At 44.8% G+C, this 24,627-nt stretch overlaps 1 protein-coding gene across 4 annotated transcripts in view; it reads right to left on the bottom strand.

Moving 5' to 3' along the window:
• The window catches only part of CPSRP54 (chloroplast signal recognition particle 54 kDa subunit), a 60,447-nt gene that overhangs the window by 5,482 nt on the left and 30,338 nt on the right, over positions 1-24,627 (bottom strand). For all 4 annotated transcript variants that reach the window (XR_015263533.1, XR_015263534.1, XM_086783462.1 and 1 more), the window contains 3 exons: positions 10,609-10,746; positions 10,372-10,515; positions 10,167-10,242 (listed from right to left, as the gene is read on the bottom strand). Coding sequence is in view for 2 of the 4 variants with exons in the window: in XM_086783462.1 (XP_086639588.1) it covers positions 10,167-10,242; positions 10,372-10,515; positions 10,609-10,746 (358 nt within the window). In the remaining 2 variants the exon portion in view is untranslated. The remainder of the gene's footprint in view (positions 1-10,166; positions 10,243-10,371; positions 10,516-10,608; positions 10,747-24,627) is intronic.

Genomic DNA, 24,627 nt, shown 5'->3' with positions numbered 1-24,627 from the left:
GCCTTCCCCAGCAACCTTCCTCTCCAATGGATACCTCTTAGCAGCGTCCCTCTCCGCCTTCCCTCTCTCCTTCCCCTCCTTCCCCCCCTCCCCCACCCTCGCCTCTCCAACCCTAACCGCAGTCGCTCCATTTGCCCCTTCCTCTTTCTCCGTGCCTAACACACCCCCCCCCCCGGCCCCCCGCGCCACCTCTCCAAAGCATTCCTGTCGGCCCCATGCAACCATTGGTCCGTAGAGGAGACAACCGGCGAGTTCCATTCGTCACTTGATTCATCGTTTCTCAGAGTTGGTGGAGATAACCATTGTGGCCTCACTCTCCCACCTGAGTCTCCAGGCGGCCCCCAGGATCTTGGGGTAGCCTATGGATTATAGTTTCTTCCGGTGTCTTTCGACAGAAAAGCGACATACAAGTTTGAGGAGACCATGCCCCTATTCGGGTATGTGTGGTCTTCCATCACTCCAAACCCTCTCCGCCAGATAATGGCACGATGATCTTATCTTTCCCCTTGAGCGCAGCCCCCGAGACAGTGGGTCCAGAGTCGGTGGCCGGTACCATTCAAGATCAGGCAGTTGAGCTATCGCATCATCTGCAAGATCTCCGCATCACCGACGTTCTTACTCATCTATGGCCTTTGGCAAGGATGGAGCTTGGTGGATCAGCCCACAGAGAACAGGGAGGGGAGATGGTGACCTCCAGCCTGGAGGTGCTGCTTTTTGTGTTCATGCATACCTCTCTCGCAGTACCCCCCCCCCCCTTCTTACAGATATCTCCATTGTGATCACTGGAGCACGGAGTATGCATACTCTTGCGCTTGGGCAGAGTGGCAGTACATGGAGGGTAGGATCCACGCCCACGTCGTGCGACTTCGCACCAGGACTGATTGTGACTATTCCTCGTCTAAGCCCGCGCCCAAGACTCTTCGAGTGGACGGCAGTTCCGGTAGTTCTGCCTCACACAGAGATTGATATGAGGATTGTCTCATGGAACATTCAGGGCTTACGGGGGCCTCAGTGCTTTCAGGGATGAGGCGTCCTTAGAGGAGAGCTACAGTGAGCTATGGTGGGGGGACCTATCGACATTCTTTTCCTCCATGAGCACCATCTTACTGAGGGGTGTACCCACCGTTGCAGGAAGATTCTACCAGGCAGGAGTCGTACTTTTTGGTCTCCATCCTTCGGCCCTTCACTGACGCAAGGAGGAGTGTCTCTTTGTCAGTGAGCAGCTTCTGCCGTCTGTGATAGGATCAGGAGTCATGGTTCTAGGATGTGCTCAGTGGGTTACCATTCTGATTGGAGAGAATAGCGTTGGCTTCCTCAACATTTATGCCCTGAATGTTGCTGCAAGTAGAGCTATCTTTTGGAGCACTGTTCAAAAGGCCCTGCCCATTTGCCCCTTCCTCTTCCTCCGTGCCTACCATCTCTCCCCCCCCCCCCTCCCCCCCCCCCCCCCCCGCCCCCCGCGTCTCCAAAGCATTCCCGTCGGCCCCTTGCAACCCCCGATCCAGAGAGGAGACAGCCGGCGAGTTTCGTTCGTCACTTGATTCATCGTTTCTCAGAGTTGGTGGAGATAACCATTGTGGCCTCACCAGTGAGGGCTCTCCCACCTGAGTCTCCAGGCAGGACCCCCAGGTTCTTGGGGTAGCCTGTGGATTATAGTTTCTTCCGGTGTCTTCTGACGGAAGCGACATACAAGTTTGAGGAGACCATGCCCCTATTCAGGTATGTGTGGTCTTCCATCACTCCAGACCCTCTCCGCCAGTGTGAATGGCACGATGATCTTCTCTTTCCCCTTGAGTGCAGCCCCCGAGACAGAGTGGGTCCAAAGTCGGTGGCCGGTACCATTCAAGATCAGGCAGTTGAGCTATCCCATCATCTGCAGGATCTCCGCATCACCAACGTTCTTACTCATCTATGGCCTCTCGCCAAGATGGAGCTTGGTGGATCAGCCCACAAAGAACAGGGAGGGGAGATGGTGACCTCGAGCCTGGAGGTGCTGCTTTTTGTGTTCATGCATACCTCTCTCGCAGTACCTCTCCCCCCTTCTTACAGATATCTCCATTGTGATCAATGGAGCACGGAGTATGCATACTCTCGCGCTTGGGCAGAGTGGCAGTACATGGAGGGCAAGATCCACACCCACTTGGCGCGACTTTGCACCAGGACAGATTGTGACTATTCCCCGTCTAAGCCCGCGCCCAAGACTCTTCGAGTGGAGGGCAGTTCCGGTAGTTCTGCCCCACAGAGAGATTGATATGATGATTGTCTCATGGAACATTTAGCGCTTAGGGGGGCCTCAGTGCTTTCAGGGATGAGACATCCTTAGAGGAGAGCTGCAAGCGAGCTATGGTGGGGGGACCTATCGACATTCTTTTCCTCTAGGAGCACTATCTTACTGAGGGGCGTACCCGCCGTTGCAGGAAGATTCTACTACGCAAGAGTCGTACTTTTTAGTCTCCATCCTTCGGCCCTTCACTGACGCAGGGAGGAGTGTCTCTTTGTCAGTGAGCAGCTTCTGCCGTCTATGACAGGATCATGAGTCATAGTTCCAGGATGTGCTCAGTGGGTTACCGTTCTGATTGGAGAGGATAGCGTTGGCTTCCTCAACATTTATGCCCCGAATGTTGCTGCAGGTAGAGCTATCTTTTGGAGCACTGTCCGACAGGCCTTGCCCCAGGTTGATCCATACCCTTCATGGTCAGTGAGGGAAGCTGCAAGGTGGCTTTGACCACATGCGAAAGCGGCGGGAGGCTTTCTTGAGGCTCCGGTAGCCTCACTGGCCCTTTTCTCACAAATAGAGGTGGTGATCCCACTTGGCATTATAGACCACCTATGTGGTTATTCCCTCCCTCTTCCCCTCCCCCTCCCCCTGGCCTTCTCCTCAGAGAGCAGCCAGCCGAAGGAGAAGTGCATCTTTCTCCACCTTTTGATTCTTTGGTTTCCTCCCAATGCATGGAGGCAAGTTTGTATCTAGCCCTTCGTGGTTGTATTTAGTCCTTTGAGGATGGTTTTTTGTTAACTAATAGAAGGCTCTTTTTCCCGGAAAAAACAAAAGAATCATCAACCATGGCTTTCTTTTTCTTGGACTTGGTTTTTATGTACAAATTCTTCTCGGCCCTCTTGGCCGCCTTTTGCCAGCTCATCAAACCCTAGGCCTTCCACCATCCACAATGACTACTGGTTGTCTGAGCTTCAGATTCAAACCTTTAATGAACAATTCCCAGCCTCTTGGCTTCCTCCAGCCTCTTCTTGAGGGATTTAAATTTTATTACATAGGGCCCGACATCCATGTCTTCTTGCTTCAGTTCTCTCATCATCTGTTAGTTGACCCAAAGTCTTGACCTTCCGGAACCTCTTCAGAAATGCATCCCTCAGCTCCTCATATGTGTCGAGGTGATTGTCATCAAACTACGTGAACCACTCTATTGGTACATCACCAATTGAGTGGCTCCAAACTGGCCTCTCTTCAGCTCGTCCAGCCTCGAACCATGGACACTGCTGACTTTCCATGCTTGCTCAAACTTCTTAACAAGGATATCTGGATCCCCCATTTTATTGCCTTTGTATGTTGGGACCTGTTTGTGGCTAAAGTTGTTTCCCATTCTAACTCCATGCTCTTGAAATCCCAAGAACTCATGTTGCTGCTCTGCAGACTGCCACTTAATCTTGAGCATCTTCTTGAAGCAGCATTGGTTCTTGGGCATGCACTGGGTCTGCTTCTCGTAGTTGTGCTGGCCACAGGCAGCTGCTGGTCAAGCTCCTCTGGTGCTTTTTCTCCATCTTCTGGAATTCTTCTGAAATAAGCGGCCTTGGCATTGACACTCCTCTGCTATTATATTCTGCTTCAGCACCTTGCAAGCTCCTCTGGTGGCAACAATTGTTCCCCAGCAGGATCATCACAAGTGGAACGTCTGTTGGTTAGGACGGATCCGGCAATGCTTGAATGCCCAATATGCAGGATCACCAATCGGACAACGCAGTCTGCCACGCACACGCGCGCGCGCACACACACACACACACATGGAAGTACAAAGACACACTTCTCAAGGAGACTATACAGATGCAGTGAAAGGTCACATAGTGAAAGCAGATGCAATAGGTCTGTACTATTACCTGTAAAACAAGACTACCAGAGGACTGTTGTACATTACTCTATGAGAATACACTACTAGAGTGTGAGTAAGTGAGCATCTGCCCCGTCTAAGGATGCAATAGGTCTGTACTATTATCTGTAAAACAAGGCTATCAGAGGACTGTTGTACATTACTCTATGAGAATACAGTAGAGTGTGAGTGTCTGAGTGAGTGAGCATCTGCTTCTCTCTGCCCCGTCTAAGGCCGCATAGGTTGCCTCTACATCCGTCTATGTCGGTTACATCCAAGATCCTAGCAGATTGATGATTTCAGGGTAATGTACGGGGTAGTGGCACATGGCTGGAAGCCAATAGCTGGTTGATGATTTCAGGGTAATGTACGGGGTAGTAGAACATGGCTGGAAGCCAATAGCTGGTGTTATGGAGTCCGTGGTGTTCCCACCGTCCGATGGCTGCTAGGTTGGTTCCACCAGTCAACAGATAGGACAAGTGAGCCATGCGTCATCAGTTTAGTGTGTATATGATTTCATCTGGCAATCATGTCTGAAATTGAAAGAGAGTAGAAATCAGGTTTTGGTCTTGAACAAGTGCTCCCAGGCATGTGGCTGACTCTTTGCAGCACAAATGTACATCTTCTGAATACTATGCAAGCATATATGAATTGGCAAGCCAAAGTGTCATCAAAACATGTAAGTTCAACGCAAAAACATTGCTTGCATCTTTGTTTTAAATGAAATGTGAGCACAAGCCTGTTGGGAATTCGGGGCTGAGCGTGTGTGAACACCCTCTTATGAGATGTTAGGATAAGTGTGCCATGTGTCATCAGTTTAGTGTGTGTGTGAGAGAGATTTCTATGGGTCAAAAGATAAGGCTGCTGGCCTACAAAATCATGTATTTGTGAAGAGTTTTACACATCAATAAATCAACCATCATTGAGATTTGTCACTCATCTCCCTTCGAGATTTGTCACTCATCTTTCTCTCTCTCTCTTTCTCTCTATCTCCCTTCGAGATTTGTCACTCATCTTTCTCTCTCTCTCTTTCTCAGACATTGTATCAGATCCACCATGATGTAACTTTTGGTCTCATAGGTCATTATGGCCTTTTGAAGACGTTAATATAACATTTCATTTCATTTCATTTCTCTCTCCCTTAAAAAAAGGGCACGGGATCTTTGACACCAAACACCTGAGGTTAGCAGTATGGAATTGCAATGAAACCTTGTGGTCAGATCTAAGAGGTTTGAGCGAGACTCTCACAGGCAGGGATGTCATCTTCTATACAAAGACTCATTAGAGCCCTGACAAGGGTTTACCATACATAGCCCAGTTCGAGTAGGAGTCGGCTTTCCGAGGTAAGACCCCAAGATCAAGAGGAGTCATAGCTCGGGAGGCCACCTCTGACAGATTCTCAGCATCGTCCAGACAAAAATGCACAGTATCTTTGGGTGTAGCTACACGTTACAAGTTACTAGGGACAGAGTCATCCACATTGTTGTGTGTTATTTTGCACTGAGCCACTCCCCTTTACGCCACACAACATGGCCAGTCACAGTACTTAATATTATATTGGAGTTCTCACAGCTCGGGGAGGTTTTCCTGCTCGAGGACCTCAACACAAGAACATGGAATTGCCAGGTCCCACTTCTTGATGTGCACCACATATTTCATAGAGCTGGGAGCTTCATATGGTCTTGTTGTCTATAACAGGATGTTTCCAACCACAACTATTGGCACCAACACGATGTGGATCCTTCTATCCTCTTACCCGCCCTCACATCACAATTCACCAGCATTCTCCACACATCTGCCACCACTTCTTTCATCCGCGCGGGGCAATCTAGTGCAAAGCCACCCTATGGTTGTATGCCCCAAAACTGTTGGTATAATGACAAATGTCAAGCCACACGCTCCCGTCTTAAGCATGAGGTACTCATTGGGCAAATCACAAAGTGCCAAGCGCAACAGATTTCTCAATGCCTCACCCAATGCAAGAAATGGGAGTTCTACGCTCAGAAAGAGGATGAATTATTAGGGCTGAACTCCAAAGAGGCTTGAAGGAAACTTCGAGAACATCATTCCCCCACACCTATCAAACAAGTGCTCAGATACATGGCACTCCTATGCACACTCTCTCTATCATATCCCCCATCCACCACCTATGCCCCCACCACCTCCACCTTCTTCACCGAGGGTATAATCAAGGCCATCTGTAGACTATGTAATGAGCAGGCCCAAGATCACGACGGACTCACAACCGAGTACATCTCACATGCCAATTGTAGTCTGGCACCCTTGCTAGCCTACATGTCCAACAAAGCCCTCTCTGAAGGATTTCAACCCACTTGGTCCACAAACACCATCACCCCCAACCTCAAAGCTGGAGATCCACTTGACCTAATAACTACAAGATGATCGTGATTGGACACACATTGGCCAAACTCTAAGGATCAAGGCTAGAGGCGGAGCTCAGTTCATTTGGAGAAAGACAGTGATGTAGAGCCTCAGGACAAACAAGCTTTCGGAGCAGTCACTCTACCCTTGACCACCATCTTCAACCTCCTTGATGATGCATAGCACAACATCAAAGGATTTATTGTTGCTTTGTATCCTAAGCCTGTCTCTAACACCATCTTCAGGAGACAGTAGTACCGTCTAACATGGTTTGGAGCATCATATCACCCTCTATGAGTTCCTCACCGAATGAGTGAGAGCCCAACGAGGTATGTCATAGGAGACTTCCAACACCATTGGGGTGAAACAGGGCTGCCCTCTATCACCCACCCTTCTTGGCCTCTACATTGATGAGATCTAAAGCTTCATTGAAAGATTAGGCGGGGCAGCTTCCACACTGGCAGGCATATTGATCGCCCCACTACTCTATCCAGATAACATCGTCCTTCTTTGAGATCAGTCGAGGGGCTTTAGAGACATTTGGATGCCTTCCAGATTTTTTCACTCAGCGGGACGTCACTGTTAACCTTGGTAAAACCAAGGTAATGGTCTTCAACACCTCCCGCGCCCTCACATCCACATTGAGCTTCACATATAGAGGGGGAGATTGTGTCATCCTATGTCTACCTTAGTGTAACTTTCAATGGCCCATGCTTCACCACGGTTCCCACAGCACATGCTAGAGTGACATCATATATGCAGCCTTGAGCTTACTTGAGCGGCAGTGCTTACACGCACATTTCCAGGAGCCCAAGATGAAGGGTTGGCTTTTTGACACCCTTGTCACACCAAGCTTGATGTATGGAGCACATTTCTAGGGGCCATATTTATCTAATGAGGAATGGCAACGAGTTGAGAGGCCCTAGGTCATGATATTCTTTCATATGATCCGTAGCAAACCATGAGTCCCACACGAGATTATCCAAGCGAAGTTTGTTGTAACCCCAATGGTAGTGGATGCACTCTTCCAGAAAGTCACATACCTCCATCGCATCAATGAAACGGATCTCCACAGGTACCTAAGGCTTGCCCAAGCTGGAATCCTCCAGATAGCTACCACTCGAGGGCCACCCTGGAGTATGGTATCTGTAGCAAATTCGTGAAGTCTCGGGCTTTATGGTTACATCCTGTGTATGTCCATCATGGCCATGGGTGGGTCACCATTTGACACGTGTCCATGGCCTGCCGAGCATTCTGTTGACATGTTCATGGATGGATCTTGGGAAGCCCATTTACACGGCAGGGCGTATGTACAAGTATCATTGGTAGATGGGGCTTCTTTCCAATCATGAGTTGAAATTGAACGCATATGTGCTTGTGGCTTTCTTTTTATTTGTATGACTTGTTTTGTTGTATGGACAATGCTTGGTTTAAAAGCCTGCAAAGTCCAAGTGATGGGGACGCCTTGATGGACAAGTGTGTTGCATCATTTGTTTGCCTAATAGGACATTTGATGGGTTTTGCAGTGGTAAGTACAAAATTTAAAAACTTACCTTTGGTCAAAAAACATTGTGAATTCACATTACTTTCATTTTCTTGGCTAGACAAAACTTGGTCCAAGCGGACGGGCGGGTGCCCTAAATGTCCACCCTTGCAAGCGGACAAAACACAAGGATTTTTATCTTAACCTCCTTCACACGAACTGACTCTATGAGTCATGGGGACACCTTAGAGGACACATGCCAATGCCACCAACACCAGATCACCCCATACTGCCACTTGTCATTTTCTCTCTCCTCTCTACCTAGGAAGATGGTGCCACTTTCTTCATGCAAAAGAGAAGTAAAAACTAAGAGTTATGTGATGTTTTAAAAGAAGAAGAAGCTGGTCATATTTTCTCTTCCTTGAACCACTTTTTGGCATATCTAACTTGCTACCTGGCTCTCCAAATTACTCCAAACCCTTCTCTCTCTCTTACTTACTCATTATAACCCTTCCAATAACTCCACTATGTGCTGTAATTTCTGAAAACAGTACTATAGGGGCTGTAAATTCACTCTTATTTGGAGTTTTCCATTTCCTGGGGAAGCTACCAAGCAGAGGAGCTTCATAACATGCTACTGCCCAAGGGCTTGGAAACCCTAATTTCAGACCCGCAAATCCTGCAACAGCTCCGATTTTTGAAGGATTTGCATTAGGTAAAGTGTTAAGAGTCATAACCTTACACTTGCAATCACTTGTATACTTCATAGGTACTCCAAAGAAGCAAAATTTTGGCAAAATTCAGCCATAAGAGCTGATGGAAAGTGGATGTATTTTGATGTACTTTGGTGCAAGTTGTTTACTACCAATCAAAGCAATTGCATGAAGCCTCACTTGAGTCTTTGCGTGGGGCAAGACGGTCAGTGAAAGAAGAGATTGGTTGAGCTTTCTAGTTTGACTCATTCATGTGTGATCCGGATCCCAAGGTGCTCTCACGATGATGAAGGGCTGAAAGTGCCAATCTAATTGAAGACTTACGGAGACTCATGGAGGAGAGGATCTGCCGATTATGCCACACAAAGGTTGAGACAGTGGAACATTACATATGTGGCTGCCCAAGATACTACAAGATCCACGGGAGGTTTCATTGTCTGTTCCATGAGGGGTTTCACTGTCTGTTGTGGCCCACCTCACCCGAGAGGAGTTACCTCAGGCCCAAGCATGCGCACTCCAGTATGCTCGGCGAACCCACGGCCCCTCGGACAACAGCTATGATCCAATCATACATGCTCCCCCGCCATTGAGCTACCTTTCCAAGTGACGTAGCTAAGGGAGACCTCTCCACCATACTCATTAACCCCATGCTTAATATATTGGAGAGTGGTATACCATCTATTGCGGGTGGAGGCTCCTCTCATGTTTCATGTTCCCTGTATTCCATGATGAGATTCCACGACATTTTTGTATCACTCCAAGTGAGACAGTTTTGTTTTGTTCTATTTTATTTATGTCCTATGCCATGGACATTATTGTAAACTTTGATCTCATAGGCCAATTGGGTCTTTAGTAGATGCTTAATCTCTCTCTCTCTCTCATCAGCTTCAGATCTAGGACATGCTCCACCACCATCAAGCTACCTTTCCAGGTGGCGTAGCTGCGGGAGACCTAGCCCCATGCTTGATATTTTGGAGAGTGGTATAACATCTATTGGGGGCCAATGCTCCTCTCATGTTCCATGTTCCTAGTATTCCATGATGAGTTTCCATGACAGTTTTGTATCACCCCAGTTAGATAACTATGTTTTGTTTCTATTTTATTTTCCATTCCATGATGAGATATGCCAAGGAAATTATTGTATCACTTTGGTCTCATAGGCCTATTGGGTCTTTAGTAGACGCTTAATATATCTTCCTTTATTTCTTTCTTTCTTTCTCTCTACACACGCCATGGTTATCTTCAATCCACCATAAGCTTCTGATATTCTGTAGCTCTAGTACCAACAAAGCCTTCCTTTATTTCTTTCTTTCTTTCTCTCTACACACGCCATGGTTATCTTCAATCCACCATAAGCTTCTGATCTTCTGTAGCTCTAGTACCAGCAATACTAGAAAGATGAGAAGTAATGACACTTCAGAGAAAGAAAAGTGAAAGATATAAAATAAATGGTGACAATTCGTATAATCTTTCCAGGAAAAAGCTTACTTGGCGTCATAGAATTTATCATCGATTCTACAATCTTCAAACTCTTCTCTGCCTCGCGAACTTGTTCTGGACTCACCTGATTGTTTGATTCAAACCTGTTAGCCCAACTCAACACTCCAAAAATATGTAACTTCAACAACCATTCTTCTACACAGCTTCAGCAGACGACAGCTCCTGCAAAATTGCAAGTCACTCAATCGAATACCTTCCCCATGCCAGGAATCATGCCCACAAGTCGGTTCATTGGGCCCATACGAGCTAAAGCTCGAGTCTGTTTGAGGAAGTCATTAAAGTCAAATTTTGCTTCCATTATCTTTTTCTGCAGTTCTTCAGCCTCTTCTTTCAGCATCTGAAAGCAGAAAAAGAAAAGGTATAAAAGATCCAAACAAGCCAAACAAAAGGTATTTTCACACCGCAACATTCAAAAATTTGCAAAACTTACAACTTCTTCTGCCTTCTCAACAAAGGACAGAACATCACCCATGCCCAGTATGCGCCCAGCCAAGCGGTCAGGGTAGAATGGTTCCAGAGCCTCCATACCTTCACCTTGCCCAACAAACTTTATAGGTTTCCCTGAAACCTGTATTCTCTTCCCATTCATTAGTCAGTAATACTTGGCAACTGTCTTAAATAAACATATTACAATAGTTGCAATAAAAGGAACAGTGCTCATTACCTAGAACACAGATGAATCTATGGCTATCAGTTTGAGGTACAGAAAAACAGGTAGGAGTAAAGCTATGTACAGGGTCCGGCTGCAAAAATGCTTTAAATCAAAATAGGTCTCATATTTTCTCCTCCTGAAGACAGGTGCAGCTGTTCCGCTTAGGGCTCACCAAATTCCGACAAATTTTATTACTAATGCCCACTGTCTTCATGAAAGCCTGCAACCTCTCTTCAGTATCTAGAGGCTGTGCTAGTAAATAGGTATCTACCAGCAAAGATTGTGAGGCAACACCTGACATGCCTGGTGGACACTACGGTAAGAACCTTTTTTTAAGCCTTTGAACAAGAGGGAGAAATTTTTCGAAAAACATTTTAATTCCATTTCCACCTTTTCTCAATTGATTCTGCTGAAGCATTGATGCCCGCAATTCAATCTTTGTTCTGGTGCTGTATCTGGGCTCGTACTCTATTTTGCATTGGCAGTTGTTTATGCTGGGGATTGATGCCACTCATGTGATACTGTGGAATTGAATTTTCGTTGGGATTTGTGCCTTTGTGTACACGCCGAAAATGCTTGGTGGATTGGTGTTCCATTGGGTCTTGTACTTCGTGTACTTGCCCGAAGCACGTCTATTTTGGTAGTCTCATGAACGGAGATTATCCATACCAATGCTAGATTGCATAGCATCTTTATATGCTTGCTTGCAATTGAAATTGCATGTTGTTTTCAAGCTTGGTTGACCAATGTGTAGTTCCAGGTAAGGGGATGCCGCCCGTGAACCGTGCGTGTGAAACTGTCTACTGACATGGTTATGTGGCATGTGACAGGTGGTAAGTATTGGTCATAAACCTAGCCTTAGGAATTAGCACTAATTTATAAGTGAGTGTGTACACACTTCATTAAGTTTTGGGTGACCAAAACTCACTTATAAATTATGATCAGCCCTGTGTTCACACACACTGATGTCCTGAGGTGGACAAAACCCAATGCCCACCGCCTAGACCTTATCCCCTTTGTACAAACGGAGTAACCAGCCATGTGTCCGTTCTGCTTGCACCACAAAGCACCTACCCGACACCTACAATGGACAACTCACCACCTCACTCTTCGCTCTCTCTCTAGAAGTAGGCGCCTCCTTCATGAGGCCTCTTTGGCTGTATTTTCTGCACTTCCTCCTTCCCAACTCCATATCCAAGGTTGCTAGGGTGTTTTTCCAACTTCCAAGATTGTTTCCAAGTGTTGTACGCTCTCCTACACACTCCCAATGACTGAAATTCAGTAAAACAACTCTTATTTTTGTTGTAATTTCTGGTCTTTTTGCTGAAAACCCTAATTTCAGCCTTCTCTCAAGTTGAACCATAGGGAAAGCTTTCCCAAGGTTCCCTTCATCCTCTTGAAGATTTTTGTTGCGAAGGATTGCGACAAAATGAAGATTTCAACACTCCAAGCACTTCCATTGCGAAGACTTCCGCTGTCATCGACTCTACTTGCAATTGGTAAGCTTTTATGCTTAAATATGGAAGCAAGTAGCAGGAGGGAGGAACCGGACTCCAAGATCACATACCTTGTGTAGTGTTCTCTTGTCCTACGTGCTCTCTTGCAAATTGTTGCTACCATGTGTTGGTGGAACAATAGAGAGCAAATGGTAGGGAACATGGGCACTTGAGAGGGTAGTGTGAGTTGCAAGTCTACACCGACAACCACCTTGTTTGCAATACTGTATTCATATGCATTGGTATGGAAATCTGGTCAAAAATGCCTATGACACTATGTACTTGATTCTCCAAAGATCAATATGCTTTATGTGAGAGAGGGGCCGGCAGTTCCAGCTCATTGTGCGTCTCTTGTCAATTCAGCAAATTACTTCTTGTATTAAGCATGTTGTCCATTAAATCTTGGTGTATTTAAGTGTATTAATTAGCATTGTGTTCAACCACGTTACATTGGTATCAGACCATACGGTTCTCTTTCACTTCTATCGTGAAAGATGATCACCGTGAACACTAGCTATCTCTATACTCAAAACACTATGGACAGCCATACAGTGAATGTTGGAGATGCTAACACAAGAGGGAGGGACAATGAAATGCATGCCTCCAATGCTTTACAAGATAAGTAGACTCATGTGGTGCACACTAGGGAACATGAATATGTGGAACAACCGTCCCGTAGCGAAGAGAAAATGCAAGAAGAAGAGTCCATAGTCTTAAAGGCTATACTTACTCGTATGCAGGCTCTTCTCCATGCACAACAAGAAGAATTGAAGCTCTACCGCTGCGAGGATCCATTGGTACATGACCGTTTGAAAGCCAAGAAAGCTAAATCTTATATGGATCATGCAATAGCAATGATTGCTCAAGAGTTGCACATGCAACCGAGGGATGCAGCACGTGCATACTGGGCTCGTACCGAGGATACCTATGCAGAAAAGGCAACCATCCCACGTGTCTTAGAATCCCCAGAGGTGCTTAAACAAGAAATTATGTCTAAGAGGATAAATCTCCATGCTATGGGAGAGGAACCATCGGCGACTTCGCACCATGCAGGAGTACCTTATGTAGCCCGTGAAGGATGCAATGTTTATGGCAGTGGTCAAAATGTATGTCGAATGCCATTGCCAATTGAAAATGTGAATGCACAACACATGCAACATGTGCTGCAATTTTAAGTTGGTGCAAGTATTCCGCATCTTTCTCATGCCACTCATGCCTTTGAGACTCGAGTGTGCTCGTGAGGGACAAGCTATGGGTGAAAATGCACCAATGCATGTTGAGGGGCCAACCGTGCCTCATGCTTACAAGGCACATGTATCTATGCCTGATGCATCACCTTTTGCTCCTAAAATGATACCAGTCACAGAGGCTGTCCCAATGGACAAACATGCGGGAAAACATGTTGAGATGCAAGCTCATGCATCAAAGTCTCGTGACTTCAAAGCCAATGACAAATCTGTGAAGTTTGACGCATATCATGGGGAATATGATGCATCAAAGGCACTTACTTTTATTGCCTAGTTTAATATTGCTTTCAGTGATGAGGATTTCACTTAATCCATGATCCGGCATGTAAATATGTTCATGAAAGGCACTGCTGCCCATTGGTGGCTCACGAAGAAGTTCTCACCGAATCCTGTTAGATTATGGGAAGAGTTCAAGGAGAGGTTCTATGCCCAATTCTTGCCTCCCAATACATTGAATGCGATAACAATGTATGGGAGAAGTGCAGGTTATGCCTATTATTGGCAAGTTGCGCATACACATTCAAGGCTATGTGGATCATGAGGATTCTTGTGGCGCCTTTGAATGGCTGTGATATATTGCTTGGAAAGCCCTGGCACACACGCATTGATCCCTGCAAGGCTTACAAGACCAACACGATCACCTTCATGCATAAAGGCCAAGAGCATGTAATTGATGCTAGTGAAGAGGGTGATACCATTCCCCTCGTATCTCATGTACAAATTAAGAAAGTAATGAAAAAGAGTATTTTTACGTACTTGACTTTTGTACGGGATCATGTTGAGGAAAATAATGTGCATGTAAACACTCTTAGTAATGGTAGGCTGAAATTCTTGCAAGAGTATAATGATTGTTTTGTTGATGAGTTACCAAATGAGTTGCCACCCATACGACCGGAAGATCATCGTATTAATCTTGTGCCGAGTAGCTCACCACCTAAAAGGCCAGCCTATCGTGTAAGTGCATCCCAAAAAGAGGAGATCATGAAGTAGGTAAATGAGCTTCTTGAGAAAGGTTTAGTTCAGCCAAGCTCTTCCCCAAATTGTTCGCCCGTCCTCTTGGTTCAAAAGAAGAATAGATCTTTTCGTATGTGTGTGGATTATAGAGCTTTGAATAAGCTCACCATCAAGAATCGGTTTCCGATTCCACACATAGACAACATCCTTGACAAGTTGGATGGATCGGCATGCATTAGCCGAATTGATCTCAAGAGTAGTGCATGTGGTGCTTGAGAATGTACATAAAACTGCTTTCAAGACAACATTTGGGCTTTATGAGTATCTTGTTATGCCTTTTGGTCTTACGAATGTCCCGACTACATTCAATAGAATGATGGATCACATATTCTGTGGGTGCAAGAAATTTACAGGTGTCTTCTTTGATGACATTCTAGTCTTCTCCAAGACCGAAAAAGAGCATAGAGCTCATTTGGCTATTGTTTTAGAAGAACTCCGTAAGCATAAACTCTTCATAAATGCAAAGAAGAGTAAGTTCTTCTTGTCAGAGATACATTATCTTGGGCATATTGTGTCCAAAGATGCAGTGCAGATGGATCCTGCAAAGATTGATGCAATTTGGAATTGACCCGAATTGAGTTCAGTGCATAAGATCCGTAGCTTTCTTGGATTATGCTCTTATTACCGCAGGTTCATTCAGCACTTTGCATGGATTGCTTCTCCTTTGCATGATTTGACAAAGAAAAAGGCCACATTCAAATGGACTAATGTAGAGGGGGATGCATTCCTCAAATTGAAAGATGCAACTACTCATGGTCCAGTGTTGATCATTCCAAATTTGCAGAAGCCTTTTAGTGTGAAATGTGATGCATCTGGAAATCACATTGAAGCTGTCCTAAATCAAGAGGGACATGCCGAGGCTTATGAGAGCTGTAGATTACATGATGCAAAGATCTCTCTTGGTATTTATAAGAAAGAGCTCTTGGTTGTAATTCATGCACTTACTATTGGAAACATTACCTTCTTGGGGCTGATTTCACTGTGAAGACAGATCACCAGAGTTTGAGGTATTTTCTTACCCAAACTAAATTATCGGAGAAGCATATGAGGATGGCCAATTTCCTCTCTATGTTCCATTTTCAAATCTTACACACCCCAAGAAAGAAGAATGTAGTGGTAGGTGCATTGTCACGAAAGCCGTATGTAGTAGCTATGTCAATTGCCTCTCATGTGTGATTTGTATCATACGGATGGCGATTTTGCCACTATCTGGGCTGATTTAATGGCTGGTCATACACATGCCTCTTATGTGATCAAAGAGGGTTATCTCATGAAAGATAATTGCCTATGTGTAGTGTCTGACATGAGACAAAAGGTTTTGGATGAGTGCCATGCTCCTCCATATGTTGGTCATAGAGGCATAATGCCTAGTACGCACATGATTGAGCGGTATTTCTTTTGGCCAGTCATGCGGAAGACATAGAGGCACATGTAGGTGCATGTATCACCTATCAAAAGGTGAAATTTGATAGACAAAAGGCACCAGGTTTGCTTCAGCCATTGTCTATTTCCACGCACCCATGGAAAAGTATTACAATGGATTTCATTATGGACTTGCCATGGACCCAACAGGGTAATGATGCTATTTGCACAATTGTGGACAGGTTTAGCAAGCAAGCTCACTTCTTGCCGGTCAAAAAGACCATCAAAGCTGAGCATATGGCTAAAATATATCTTGCAGAAGTGTTCAAGCATCATGGAATGCCGAAGTCCATTGTGGGGGATAGAGATCGCAAGACTACAAGTCTTTTGGTGGGCCTTATTTGATAACATGGGCACCAAATTGGACTTCACATCAGCTTATCGCCCTCAAACAGATGCGCAAAGTGACGCTGCAAATTCAGCCGTGTTGGATCTCTTGAACTGTTATGTGGCGGATCAGAAGTCTTCTTGGGAGAAGTACTTACCGCTTGTTGAATTTGCATACAACACGGTGCATGCATCTACAAGAAAGGCTCCATTTGAGATTGTTTATGGTAAGGTGGATTTGCCATCCATCCTTCGTACAAAGGATGAGATATTTGCAGCTGATGAGTAGGTAAGAGACTTGGATATTGCTTTTGCTCACGTGTGGACATCCATTACAAGGTCACAAGACAAGCATAAAAAGGCTGCCGACAAGCATAGAAGGCAATTGGGTGTTAAAGAGAATGATTGGGTATTGCTCATTTGAGAAAGCAAGACTTGCAAATAGGCCTGGCAAAGAGGGTGCATATCCTAAGCCTGCAACCAGGTACTATGGGCCTTTTCAAGTGATCGAGAAGATCACTGAAGTGGCTTTCAAATTGGCATTGCCTAGTCATTGGCACATACACAATGCTTTTCACGTGAGTCTCCTTCGCAAGTATGTAGGGCCAGAGCCCAGTGAGACGGTCATTGAGGATCCACCAGAAGTGGATAAGCTTGAGGAGATCTTGCAGCCAGAGCAGATTGTGTATCAAAAGGAACACAAGCTTGCTACAAGCAAAGTTGTCAGGCGTTACCTTGTGAAGTGTAAGAACTATCTTTCCATTGATGCTAACTGGGTAGATGAAGAGTTCTTCAGAGATTGCCCGCATTTGCTTCAGACATATTTGGATGCTTTTCAGTTATGAACAACTGTTTAGAAGCCAGGAGGGATGTCACATTTGGCCACCCAATCGGTCCACCTGTGCTTTCTCATCATGTATGTACATTGGACTAGTGTCCATGGCAGTTGTATATGCCGGGGATTGATACCACTCAAGTGATACTGTGTAATTGGCTTTCCATTGGGACTTGTGCCTTTGTATACATGCCCAGAAATGCCTGGTGGATTGGTCTTCCATTGGGTCTGGTACCTCGTGTACTTGCCTGGAACATGTCTATTTTGGTATAGTCTCATGAACGGGGATTGTTCATACCAATGCTGCATTGCATAGCATCTTTATATGCTTACTTGCAATTGAAATTGCATGTTGTTTTCATGCTTGCTTGACCAATGTGTAGTTCCGGTATGGGGATGCCCGCCCGTGTGAAACTGTCTGCTGACATGGTTATGTGGCATGTGACAAGTGGTAAGTATTGGTCATAAACCTAGCCTTAGGAATTAGCACTAATTTATAAGTGAGTGTGCACTGTGTACACACTTCATGAAGTTCTGGGCGACCAAAACTCACTTATAAATTGTGTCTAGCCATGTGTTCACACACACTGATGTCTCGAGGTGGACAAAACACAATGCCCAATGCCAAGACTTTATCCCCTTTGTACAAAGGGAGTAACCAACCATGTGTCCATTCTAGCTTACACTGCAAAGCACATTCTTGACACCTAGAGTGCACAACTCACCACCTCACTCTTCGCGCACCGTGACTACCTTGTAATGCAATTGGCCACACACTAGTCTTTTTTTTTCCCCTCCCATGAAAGGACAAGGCTTTGTTTACAGCTTTTGTACTTACTTCGTGGGGGTCCCATGGGCCGTTTTTTCGGCCTCCCGAGGACGATAATATATTCTTCTTCTTCTTCTTCTTCTCTAGAAGTAGGCGCCTCCTTCATGAGGCCTCTTCGCTCTCTCTCTCTAGAGGTAGGCGCCTCCTTCATGAGGCCTCTTTGGCTGTATTTTCTGCACTTTCTCCTCCCCAACTCCATATCCAAGCTTGCTAGGGTGCTTTTCCAACTTCCCAGAGTGTTTCCAGGTGCTATACACTCTCCTACACACTCCCAATGTGACTAAAATTCAGCAAAACAACTCTTATTTTTGTTGTAATTTTTGGTCTTTTTGTTGAAAACCCTAATTTCAGCCTTCTCTCAAGTTGAACCATAGGGGAAGCAAAAATGAAGATTTCAACACTCCAAGCACTTCCATCACGAAGACTTCCGCTGTCATTGGCTCTACTTGCAATTGGTAAGTTTTTATGCTTGAATATGGAAGCAAGTAGCAAGAGGGAGGAACCGGACTCCAAGATCACATACCTTGTGTAGTGTTCTCCTGTCCTACATACTTTCTTGCATATTGTTGCTACCATGTGTTGGTTGAACAATAGAGAGCAAATGGTAGGGAACATGGGCACTTGAGAGGGTAGTGTAAGTTGCAAGTCTATACCGACAACCACCTTGTTTGCAATATTGTATTCATATGCATTGGTATGAAAATCTCATCAGAAATCCCCATGACACCATATACATGATTCTCCTAAGATCAATATACTTTATTTGAGGGAGGGGCCGGCCGTTTCGGCTCATTGTGCGTCTCTTGTCAATTCAGCAAATTACTTCTGAGCATGTTGTCCCTTAAATCTTGGTGTATTTGAGTGTATTGATTAGCATTGTGTTCACCCAAGTTACAGTCCTCATCTGAGTTGCCTTTGATTTTGTTCTTTTTGGCTCTTCCTTCCAGCGGCCCAAACTGCTTGATTAGATCTTCCTCATATGCTACCTTGATTTCAATTTCACCCTCCATGGGGAGCTTGAACACTTTCGCTACATACGTTGGCGAGAACTTCATTTTCTTGCCACATGGCAGTTTTATTATGTTTGATTTCTACAACTTGGCTAGCTGCCTTTCTGCATACAAATTGAACTAAAACTCTTCCCATGGTAGTTTTGTGAATACCTTGAGGCCTACTCTTTGTTGCCGTTCTGCATGCCTATCGGCTTTTTGAGGATAGCTGAGCTCAGGTGTTCGAATTCCACCATTTTGTTGGGACAGTCAATTGGGTTGGTTGATGATAGAGAGCAAGGGACACAAATAGCGCAGTTGCAGAGGGTATGCTCATCAACACGCTCAAAGTGAGAATAAAGGACACCACGTGGTCCACCCAACTCAAGAAGAGGATGCTGTCACTAACGGTCGTCGGCTCAGCCACGTACAACCGAGATGTTTGTGATTGAGCACGATCCCCCTATTTTTTTGTGTTTCTGTGAAAAAGGCACACAAAACAATAGAAACAATGAGGGTTTAAGGTTTAGGTAGCCTTAAGCCATCCAAACATTCCAATTCTTATACCCAATTTTTTGAAGATATCTACGGTCCAAACCCGTCTCATTTTCAACTTTCCTGGGCATGGTCCCATCCTCAAATTCATTAACATGACTCCATCATCTTCCTCAAAGATTTTAAATTTTAAGTCCTTGTCCACCAGCATCTTTCTTCTCCTCTGAACCACTTCAACTGTTTAGGCACTAAGTAGTCTTTTTTCTTCCAAATTAAGGAGTTTCTCTATTCTATGCTTCTCCGAACCACTTCAACTGTTTAGGCACTAAGTAGTCTTTTTTCTTCCAAATTTAGGAGTTTCTCTATTCTATGCTTCTCAAACTCCTCTGGAGACGGCCTTTCTACTATAGCCACCCTGAGGTTTGGCACTTGGAACTCCATCGGCACTATAGCCTCTAACCCATACACCATGGAGAAGGGTGTTACACCTCTGGTGTTCTTATAAGCTATTCTAAACACCGACAGTGTAGAATGTAGCTTTGTGTCCGAGTCCATCCGGTTTTCATTTACTACCTTGAATAGTAATCCCTTAATGATCTACTCTGTGGATTCCGCTTGACCATTGGCTTGTGGATAATACACAATTGACTTCTTGTGTATCACCATGTGGTGCTCTATCAATTTCTTGATTACTTCATTCAAGAAGTGTGTCCCTTGGTCACTCACTTCACCTCATACAAAAATTTGGCCCCAAGGATGTTGCTTTGCAATCCCTCATTGTGTTTGCTTCGACCCACTTTGTGCAATAATTGTTGCCACCAAGACATACTTGTTGCCTATGTGTGGGACTGCAGGCTCGTCCATGCCCCATTTATGGAAAGCCTCAAGAGGTGGTTCAAGGTTTAATGAATGGCATTATGTCTTATGCATTCGATTATCCTATCCATTTTTTTTCCGAGGAAAAAGATCCTTCTATTAGTTAATGAAAGAACGCCACAAAGGACTAAATACTACCTCAATGGGCAAGATACAAACTCGCCTCATGTATAGGGCGGAGATCAAATAATCAAAAGAGGAGAAAGAGACACTTCTCCTCCGGCTGGCCGCTCTATGAGGAGGTTGCTATCTCATATAGGGGGAAGGGGGAAGGGGGGGGGTGTTGTGGGGAGGGGAGGAACAACCACACAAGTGGTTTGTAACGCCAAGCGGGGTCACCAACTCTATCTGTGAGGAAAGGGCCAGCGGGATATTTCTCTCTCAACAAAAGTACGCTTCTCAGATTTTGGAGAGGTTTGGTATGAAGGATCGTCACTCATTTATCTTGCCCTATGGACCCAAATCAAAAATTGAGTAAAAACGATGACTCTCCACCCTATCATGATCCTACTTAGTACACAGAGAGCTCGTCGGCTCGCTTATTCATCTCACCATTACTAGCCTAATCTTGCTTACAGCATTAGTGTCCTAAGTCAGTGCCTTTCAGCACCAGGCTGTTGTTCATGTTCTCAAATGTATTCAGGACACCTTGACACATAGGATTTCATATAGCTCTAGTCTTGATTTGGTTGGATATTCAAATTCTGACTAGGCAGGTGATCCAAATACCCAAAGGTCTTCTATAGGTTATTGTTACTTACTTGGTACCGGACTTATTTCTTGACAAATGAACAAGCAGCCTATAATTGTCAGTTCTTCAACAAAAGCAAAGTATCGCACTTACTTTGAAACAGTCAAAGAGATTTTGTGGCTTCATCAGGTGCTTGCTCATCTTCATGTCCCTCCGCCGATGCCTACCATTGTCCACTTCGACGGTCAGAGTGCCATTGCTCTTGCACGATACCCGGTCTTCCATTCGAAGTCCAAGCACATTGTCGTTCATTATCATACGATTTGTGACTACTTGACGCTTGGTACCTTAACACTGGAGTATTGTCCTACTAGGGACAATGCGGCGGACATCTTCACCAAGGCACTTTCCAGACCAACTTTGGATCACTTACTTCCACGCATCGGTATCAGTCCTCTTCAGTGGAGCTGAAGAGGAGGTGTTGGAGGGGTCATCTCCACTGTTTTGGGTGCTTCCCTGCTATTCCTGCACCTCTGGAGGACCTCCCCCAGCCTGAGAAATTTTCCCATATTTTTCTAGATTTTTTTCATATTTTTGGCACCTTATCTTGGCATGTTTCACATTATGCTCCGGCCTGTTTTATGCTGGCCGACAGGGCTCTTCAGGTGATATTTAAGAATGGCCTCTAGCCTCATTTGTAGTAACTCGTTATTACCTTTTTCTGGGATCTTGGCTGCACCTACAGTGTGCCTTGTTCTGCCTACTCCAGCTTTGTAACCACCTTTTGGTGAATATAATTTCCTTCGGTTTCTGTGAATCCTTTATTTGTGGAGATATGTTTTCTTTCACAATTTGTCACTTTGTCAAGCATTGTGACTCCTCATGAGTTCGTTGAGGTTGAGGACTTGTCCTATGTTCCACATGAACCGGAAACTGTGTGACTGATTTCAAGGAAAGGCAACTTACAAATAAGTTGATCCCAGAGTATAAAATTAAATGGAAAGATAAGGCAGAGCACTCGATTGTTGGGGTTTCAGAGCTCTCATGTGTGTATTCAAAGTGTATGTGAATGTGTGTGTCTCGACTCTCCACCCTCTGTGTGTGTAACCTCATCCATGTATATGTGTGTGAACACCTGCTAAGGTGTGAACACCCCTTGTATCTGGATAAGATAAGTGTATGCTATGTGTCATGTTCCCATATGTGTGTTTGATAAGTAAGTGTCAAAAGATAAGGTTTACGACCTACAAATGCATGTACTTGATTTGAAGTAATTTAAGTCACATCATTTTTGAGTCATCCAAACTTCATCTCTCACTAAGAACTTTGTTTCTCTCTCTAGCACTCTCTCTCTTCTCTCTTACTCATTTGCAACAATGGACACCTTTGATCTCCCTTAGCTTGCCTATGTTGCAGCTACCCCTAGGCGGGACCTTCATCGACTTGGGAGACAGTTGCTAGTATACAACATAAATTCCCCGATTTTCTTTCTTAGACAAATTTGTTTCCAAGAGTGGAAACGTCTGAAGAGGGGAAGTATGTTATGTACCTCGAGCTAATCCTTTGATTAGGAGGCCTAATCCAGCAGGGTTATGGGACCCTCCGATTAGGAGATAGCAGGGAGATACAGAGGGCTAAGGTTCCGAAACTAGGCTACTAGCTATCTATAGCATGTTAGCTATTTATAGTGGCAGTTATCACTATATAAGTGATGTCTTGGGTTATTATTGGGTAGTCTGTTGTGCAATGCACTTCTGATGGGTCTATGCCTGGACCAGAGTTTATACTCCTACCAGGAAATCATAGATAGTCATCACTATATAAGTGATGTCTTGGGTTATTAGTGGGTAGTCTGTTGTGCAATGCACTTTCGATGGGTCTGTGCCTAGACCAGAGTTTCTACTCCTACCAGCAAATCATAGATAGTCTTGCCAAGGGCCCCTGAGGGAAGGAACTGGTGGTATGGGACGCACGTGCTAACTCGCATGTATCTGTGGGGTGAAACCTTAGCCCCTGGCTTAGGGATGGATCAAAGTACTCATTCTACAATTGGATGATGAGCTTGCCTGCACCCTTTTATTTGGTTCCCTCTAACCTTGTTGGATTGTGATTAGGACATCTTGGTTAGACAGGACTTCTTACACAAACAAACCAAAGACACTTCACCCAAAATTGTGGATGGCTTTATAAACAGTCCTCTGTAGTCCCCTGGCGAAAAAAGGAAACTTTGCGCTGCCAGCTACTTAGCGAGCTGCAACACTACCCCCCACTAGAACTACGCTTAGCTGTTATGGTCTTAGCAATTCCTCCGTTGTGACAGTCCTTGTCCTATTGTTGCTGGTCATGAATGTCTTGACAGTGGCAATGCCTGCTCTTGTGATCCACCTCCAAACTATAGTCATGGTGATCATAAGATCATCCCTCATGACAATGGTCATGACTATCAAGACACCCTCCCGAATGACAATTGGAGTGTGGGATCATGCCTCATGACGATGGCCAAAAAAATCCCGACGACGACATGGATGGCGATCTTGCGAGCATCCGTCATGCCCGCGGTTGTGGCAACACTATTGTTGGCTTCGATGCGACTCACCCACAATGTTGTGAGCTCTTGCCAAAAAGGCCACCATCTGCTCCAGCTCTGTATGGGACAAAGCTATTTATATACAGGTCAATGTTGCCAGCTGGTCCTCTAAAAGTCATGATGGAAAACTGAAAATTGAAAATAAGCAAGATACTAACTAACTCTTCCCAAACTCCAACTATGCTGTCTTAATTCTACAGGCTCCTCCCTAACCAGGGAGACAACACACGGGATGTTGGAAAATGCTCATACCCAGGGCTCTAATACCAATTGTAGACCTAGTAGTACAGTGAATGTGTTAACAGAGAAAGAAAGAAAGATATATTAATGTCTACAAAAGGTCCAAAGAGCCTAAGAGACCATGAATCGTACTATGATACCATGGGTATACGGTGCCATGGAAAAACTAAAAAAGAACACGAAAACTGAAAAATGAATCACAACATTGCAAAAACAGGGTATTTCCAGAAGAAAGTTTCTCAGTGGCAAGAACCGTTTGGGGCAGCAAGGCTGCTTCTACTCAATATGGAAACTAAGAATAGTGTTCCGCTAAGCAAGGAAAGAGGTATCTTCATGTCAAGGGTTAAGATCTAAATTGCACAATTCAACTTCATAATACAGAAAATACACCAAAAAGTGGGGACCCTCTGGGGGTTTGGGACCCAAACAGTTAGTGGGGACCCTCTGGTGTAACTCTCTCTCCTCTCCTCTCAGTGTTTGCACCACAATAATTGCACAATTAACTAAAAATGTGTAATTAAGGATTCCACATGTGACTTTGCATGTGACAATAAACAAGATATACCAATCAAAAGTTAATGTAATTTCCTAAGAAAAACAAAAGTGCAATCTTAACTCCATGAGAGCCTACTCACAAAGCTTCATGCATAGCATAGACTACATGCTGTGACATCCCCACTCACATCATCAGTGGCCAAGAAAAGTAACGTGTAATGGTGCATGTATGCAAGGGAGAAACTTGAGACTAA

The sequence above is a fragment of the Cibotium barometz genome, chromosome 45, assembly GCF_041138505.1.
Source record: "Cibotium barometz isolate CiBa-2024 chromosome 45, ASM4113850v1, whole genome shotgun sequence".
Taxonomy (NCBI): Eukaryota; Viridiplantae; Streptophyta; class Polypodiopsida; order Cyatheales; family Cibotiaceae; genus Cibotium; species Cibotium barometz.
This window is presented reverse-complemented; position numbering and strand designations above follow the sequence as displayed.